This window comes from Eschscholzia californica, unplaced genomic scaffold (assembly GCF_041429995.1).
Source record: "Eschscholzia californica isolate CP2 unplaced genomic scaffold, dmEscCali1.0.p SCAF_6, whole genome shotgun sequence".
Taxonomy (NCBI): domain Eukaryota; kingdom Viridiplantae; phylum Streptophyta; class Magnoliopsida; order Ranunculales; family Papaveraceae; genus Eschscholzia; species Eschscholzia californica.
The window spans coordinates 39,583,403-39,590,152 of NW_028238483.1; the positions used below are offsets into that span (position 1 = coordinate 39,583,403).

The 6,750-nt window shown below is 33.9% G+C and overlaps 3 protein-coding genes across 4 annotated transcripts; 1 reads left to right on the forward strand and 2 right to left on the reverse strand.

Moving 5' to 3' along the window:
* The first annotated feature begins 635 nt into the window (after positions 1-635).
* Positions 636-3,741, forward strand: LOC147534719 (putative F-box protein At3g61730). Of its 2 annotated transcripts, none has more exons than XM_086649336.1 (8): positions 636-859; positions 1,537-1,742; positions 1,870-1,914; positions 2,125-2,289; positions 2,418-2,465; positions 2,715-2,885; positions 3,301-3,408; positions 3,503-3,741. In XM_086649336.1, the coding sequence occupies exons 1-8, from the start codon at positions 732-734 to the stop codon at positions 3,601-3,603; spliced, it is 972 nt and encodes a 323-aa protein (XP_086505462.1). In that variant the 5' UTR covers positions 636-731; the 3' UTR covers positions 3,604-3,741. The 2 variants fall into 2 exon arrangements, with proteins under 2 accessions (XP_086505462.1, XP_086505463.1); XM_086649337.1 differs by having other exon boundaries at positions 3,506-3,741.
* A 112-nt stretch (positions 3,742-3,853) lies between these two features.
* LOC147534720 (uncharacterized) lies at positions 3,854-5,478 on the reverse strand. Its single transcript, XM_086649340.1, has 3 exons — positions 5,322-5,478; positions 4,330-4,481; positions 3,854-4,100 (listed from the first exon to the last, which is right to left on the reverse strand). The coding sequence occupies exons 1-3, from the start codon at positions 5,389-5,391 to the stop codon at positions 4,083-4,085; spliced, it is 240 nt and encodes a 79-aa protein (XP_086505466.1). The 5' UTR covers positions 5,392-5,478; the 3' UTR covers positions 3,854-4,082.
* Positions 5,479-6,171: 693 nt separating this feature from the next.
* On the reverse strand, positions 6,172-6,528 carry LOC147534721 (uncharacterized). The gene has a single exon (XM_086650146.1). It carries the CDS (start codon positions 6,526-6,528, stop codon positions 6,172-6,174), a length of 357 nt encoding a protein of 118 aa, XP_086506272.1.
* Positions 6,529-6,750: the final 222 nt, after the last annotated feature.

Sequence of the window (6,750 nt, forward strand, 5' to 3'; positions counted from 1 at the left end):
TTTTCTTCCTCATCGCGAATAAGCTCTTTATCATCATTATCATCTGCCTTGCTAGTGGTAGCGATGGTGGTAGCGGTAGCGATGGTGGTAGCGGTGGTGGAGGTGGAAGGGGTGGTTTTGGCCTTTTTTCCATCGGAGTCAATTACCTCATCAATTATTACCACGTTTCTTCTTCTTCTAAGGCTCACCATTGAGATTGTTGAAGAAAATAGAAGTTGATTGAAGATGAATAAGAACTATATAGATTTTTCTAAGTTGATTTGGGGTTGAACTCTGAAAACGTTTTGGTATTAGTAATTAGAAAAGTGAAGATTTTTAGTAGAACTAGGGTATAGGAAGTGTTTTTGGAAACGGCTTAAATTGTATATAAGTAGGTTTTTCAAATATGATTTCGTCTTTCCCGAAATAGGTTTAGTAAGGTAAGCCTCAACTTCGTAGCCGTCGATTTCATTATGATCAAATTACTTATCAATTGATGTTTGTTACACCGAATTATTCTTATATGACGAAATTACCCATAACATTAACGAAAATGGCCACATAAAGTATCGTAAAACTAAAACAGAAAATACCCTTGCCGGGAAATAAATTAATTTGAACTATCTGATTTGAGAATTAAAATTCTCTTCGTTCCCGCGCTTATATAAATAGCTTTGCTTGTTAAATTTTCACAGTAATTTCATTTTCGCATTTCTGAGAAAATTTTCGAACAGAGAGAGAGAGAGAGAAGAATGAAGAGAGAGAGGAGTAAAGCTGCAGAGAGAGAGGAAACGGGAAAAAGAATCAGAAGAGATAATTCGATCTGTTCTTGTACTTCTCCTGGTTTGAATTTACACATTTCTCACTCGAACTTCATCTGGTATTTTCTCTCTCTAGAATTTAGCTCTCTATGATTATTTGTTTCCTATAGATCATAGCTAGAAACTTATTTTGTGTTAATTACTACTGAAATCTGTAAATTAAGTCGGCAGCGAGTCTGATTATTCAATTCTAGAACAGTGAAGTTCATCGCAGATGAAAACTTCCTGCATTTTGAAATTTTGTAGAAGAGAAGTACGGATCAGTTGAAGATTTAGCTAATTAGTGATTCAGTTAGATCAAAACTCCAATTCGATTTGAAAATCGTCTATAGATTAGCTATATTAATAGGATCAGTTAGTAATTAATGATCGCGTTGCTTGATCCTCGTTTCTTTTTATATTCAAGTTGATTTTGATTAATCAGTTCTAGAAAATGAAATTCATCGGAAAATTTCATCTGGATTTGGAAATCTCGCAGAAGAAATGTTCGGATCGATTGAATCACTGATCTAGTTAGATCAAAACTCTGATTAGATTCAAATATCATATTTAGATTAGCTAGCTATACTGATCGATCAGTTGATAGCTGATGTCGCTTTGCTTATTTCAAATTTTCGTTTCTTTCTACGTAGCTGATTCGATCAGATTCAAATTTCAAACAGCTAATTCTATTATTGAACATCACTTGTTGTTCTGATTCATCTTTAACAATTACTCCATGAACAAAATAAAACAGGTTCGAAGAAGATATCTGGACAGAGATCGCTAAGTATTTAGATGGAAAATGCCTTGTGATGCTCGGATCATCAAATCGCTGGTTTCATAGCCTCATAATGAAAGAAGATACTGTTTGGAAGTTCGCTTGTCTTCGTGATCTTCAAGTTCATGAACCTAATCAACAGATCTCCTTCAAATGGAACCAACTCTATGCTTCTGTATTTGGTAACTTTGATTCATTTTCCATCGATTCAGATTTCCAGAAATTAACAACTAATTTTGATCGCTACTCCAATATTTGTTGTAAAATTGATCAAATCAGATCTGACTGATAGTTGTTTTTCAATCTCAGATGGGAGTCATTCTTATATGTTCCGCCAGCAAGAGAAACACATTGGTAATATTTCTTCTTTCTTTTGTTCTCTGATTATTTAGCTTCTGAATTTTGTGCATTTTTTCTTCTTGCACTTTGTTTACACCTATCTGTGAAACTAGATGATTCAATAGAGATCAAAATCCAAATAGTTCATCAATATAAAATCCAGCATAAATGTGTTATTAGAAGTGCTTAATCTGATTCAAACTATGTTTTTGTTGGTTGTTTTAGATTGGATGAGAATTGGTGCATTCTCTTTTGAATCACCAGTTGCTCTACTGACTGAGAAACTGTCATTGCCTGTGAAAATCCCAAGAGGAGAGACAGTAGAAAAAATGTTGCAGATTAGTGGCTCTTGCATCCTAAGGAACATCAAAACTGGAATATGGATAGCTGGTAATACATATTTTCTTGCCATATTTCCTTATAAAAGTCCTTGTATCTTCAATATTTTGGAATATCAATGGAAGTGATCAAGTCATTATGGTCAAATTAAAACTCAGCTTTTAATCCATATGTTCCAGATTTACAGCTCGTTCGATGTCCTGTATGCAACCTTGAAACATGTGAAGGTGAGAAATACACAATATACGCATTATATCGCCAATGAGTTACAAAATTATCACCTGTTTTAGTCTAACATTTGATGAATATTCAACTAATCAGTACTTGGATTAAGGTGTATTTGTCTAGTCGAGCCATGATAGTGTGTTTTGATTGTTTTGAGAAAGATAGAAGAAGCAATTGGTAATCCGAGATGAGATTGGAATAACAAGAAAAGTTGTATATACTAACCAAACTAGACTTGGTATTTGTTACAGGGACGATGCAAACTTTAGACACAAGGCATATAGAGCTATTCTTGACTGAAGAATACAAGAAAGGTAGTTTGGAGTATAAAGAGATTGGATCTCATCAAATCAAGAAGCATTCAGATGGAGCAACAGGAGCCATTTTCGACATTAAACACCTTAGAGACCCTTCCACTTCAGGTAAAAAACTACATCATTACCAACCAAGCCAACCAGTATACATAATTTTCCATGAAAAGCTTTGGTGTCTAACCTTCTTAGACCTAGAAATGCTGGAAATGTATAAGACAATGTTCGAACCCAGACCAATGACCGTTAGATCATCATTTGAGACATGGATGCCAAAATTTATACTATATTCTGTCAAAATTAACGAGCTCAAACTAGGACAGTATGTTGAGCTCATTAAACCATCAGATTGGAAACAACTATAATGATCCAAGGTCTGAACTATTTGAGCACCAAAATTCAGGATCACAATCCAAATTAGAGTTAAGACTTAAGAGGTTAGACTTTCCAAATTACTATGGAGTAATTTTTTTTCTGCTTTTATGGGTTCAGAGCAAATTACTTAAACTCGAATTTTGATTAACAGCGATTTTAGATCTCAAGTCATGGGTAGCTAAACCCACAGACTGGCAACCGAAAGCTCGAATTGCTTGCCATGGAGTAGCAGTCAACACAAACCTACAGCAAAACGATGGTAAAAACTTTAATATTAACTAATCATATTCATCAATCAGATTGCATATCTACCTTTATAAAATAAATCTGATTTTATTGGGTTTTAATTGCAGCAGGTCTTCATGTAAGGTATCATGTAATGAGAGCTGGAGCTACTAGAGATGGTGATGATGGTGAAGTTGTTTCAATTAGAATCTCTCAGCAACTCCTTTAATTGGCTGTTCTCCTTTATAAACGGTTAGCAATTCCATTAGAATCTGCAACTTGACATTCTCTCACTCGATTGTGATTTTATTACATTGAAAGTATTATGATCATATGAATAAATTTAGAACAAATTGCCTTTCTTATACATCTGGCTATTCTTTGTTTAGTCTATACTTTAATATCTCACACAATCGTTACATCATATTCTTATCCATGAAAGAAGTTAAATTAGATCATTTAGAAGTAGAAAATCATGATTTCTCTGACTGTAAATATCGATAAAATACGTTAACTCATACCTCAAGTCTGTCAAGGTTCAACAGAAAAAATAATACTAGCAATCAGGTATTTCGCACTGTTGTTTGTTACATTATTTTTGAGATACAATAAACTCTCATGAAAGGTAAAACAAAGTTAAAAGACAGAAAATGGCATTCGAGATACCCATAGTTCTCCAGCTTATCGTCCATTTCTCAGAGAAATTGATCAAAAGCATCCACCCAACTGTCAGCAACATCATAACATAAACAAAATATCAGAATCGAATAACTGATTGTATTACAGAGAGAAATGTTTACTAGTGTTCATGGTTCATGTTTAGAAACCGAGAAAAAGTTATAAACTTATAATTTAGGTATATAAACCAAAATAAAACAAAAACGAAAAAGATAACAAGCACAAGAAATGTCTTCTGATTCAACAGAACAAGTTGGGAAGGAGGAGATTTACATACCAAGATAGCTTCCATTTCTTTCTCAGAAATGGGTGTCCTTTTTGGTTGAAGAGAAGCTTTACCTCCCACAGAGGCATTAGTCGAAGATATCGAAAATAAAGGCTTGTTAGCGTCACCTGTTTGTGGGGCTACTTGTGCTTCAGACGTCGAACCTATTCAATCATCACAATAAATTCTTATAGTTTCTTTCAACACATATACATGTATTTTTCAAAGTTTTAATGTCATATCCACAATTGGCACACAACTACACAAGTATGAACCGTTTGCATATCCACATAACAAAAATGAGTGACAGTAAATTGGAACTTAGCATCTGATTAAAGCATTAAACATGAGCCTACGTACGAATCGTTTGACGATATTGACTTGCTTTAAATGTCATATACTTTAAGAAACCAAATCAGTTCAAAAGTAAATGAAACTTAAACAACTTACAAGATCACATTATATACGAAAGTTCTAAATTGATTTGACATACGAACTTACCGCATCTATAGAATGATAACCACTCCGTACGTGATCTAAGAACACTACACGCAACCATGTCCAGTATGATATATGCCAAGGGTTTCATAGTTTATGGAAACTCACCTTTTGGATCGGAGTACCAAAATGTTGTTTAGATTATGAAGAAGTAATAGGGTATCAAATTGAAGATTCTTTTTTAGAACATTAGACCTAGAATTTTCCCAAACCCATTGAGATCTCATAATCATATACTCTGATACAAGATTCCAACTTCAAAATTTCATCACCTCTAATAATCTAAATTGGGATTTTACTTTCCTAGGCATCTATTTTGTTTTTCTATCAATTTCATATTTCGCATCAGACCCTAAAATTAACCTCTAATTAAACTAAATTTACTAAACAAATTAGTGAGAAACATCAATTATATATAAGAACCAAAAGAATTTAATAAACCAGGAAAAAATAACATAAATTTATGTCATAAAACAGAGGAAGATTTAAATAAGAGGAAGACAAACCCGAAGGTTTTGGATGTCGTTGAGGGAATTTGATACGAGGGATTCTCTTTAGCGCCTGTGCTCCAACCATCTCTCTCTCTCTCTCTCTCTCTGTAGTTTCTAGGTTGTGAAATAGGTTTATGAATTTTGACTGATCACAACAGGGAAAGTCAAGACTACTATTCTCTCTTCATCCGGCTAACCCTTTCGATCTAGGGTAGAGGATGTAGTTCGCGAGCCCAAGAAGCCCGAGATGTGCATAGTCCGCTTGGCCCGTTAGAATCCCAAGTTTTACCTGGCCTAATCCCACTTGGGTCCTTAGGTAACCATGAGCGTCCGAGCCCAACCGATATCCGACCAAGTATTGTTGCTGGTTATCGCAACATCCCTGTGGCCTCACAATCATTTTTGGTTTGACACCCAATGTTACAAATAATTGAAATTTATGTGAAAAATTGAACATTGAATATGTAGTCATAAAGTGAGTCACTTTTAACAAATCTCTTTAATTTTGATGTTTTTTTCCTTATCGAAAATCTTACGAAATGATCTATCGAAAGATGCAAAATGAGATTATTTTGCAAAAATATTTCCTCAAGACAAAGAAACAAAATGTCAATGGCACTTGAGAATAGAAAATCAATCAAAAAGATCAACTTGCAAAAAAAAAACCCAAAAAGATCATCATAAGAAACATACTACAAAATAAGAGACAAAATTATAACTAAATTAGTAGTTGGTTGTTCATGAACTTCAAAAAATTAACATTATCTTACACAATAGACACCAACAACTCTAATAGAACAAAGAAAAGTTTAGGTCTTCTGATTCAGGATGAAATTGAGAAATTCAATCATCATCACCATCATCTTCATCTAATCATCTGGTTCATCTCATGAACATCTGGACTTTCCATTATACTCTCCAAAGTGGGTTTCCAACATTTTGCATTAGCTTCTTCTACTTTCCCTCTCCCTGCAGCTTTCTCAATCTCTCTCAAAATCTCTTTCATTCTCATCTTCCTTCCACCTTCTTTACCTCCTAATTGTGACATTAACCATTCCAATTCTTCCCTTCTCAACACTACCTTAACCCTAATACTACTACTCTTCTCAAAACCACCTTTCTCAATACCATCTTTACCAACAAAACCATCTACCCTTTTTTGCTCTTCAATCTCTTGCTCTTGTGTTTCTCTTCTTAAACAGGCCTCCATACAATTACCCATTACCTCTTGATACTTATAAGCTAATCACTTTTCTTGCTCAAGAAAACTACTTTTTGCTTGTTAAGATTTAAAATGCCAAGATCATCTAAATGGGTTTTGGGTCCTTTAGTAGTTCAAGATAATTGAGTGGGGAAGTAGCTAGGGAAGATGTGTATTTAAACTAATGGAAATTGGGTAATTTAAATTTTTTTTTTAGAGATTTAATAATATAAAAGTATAATT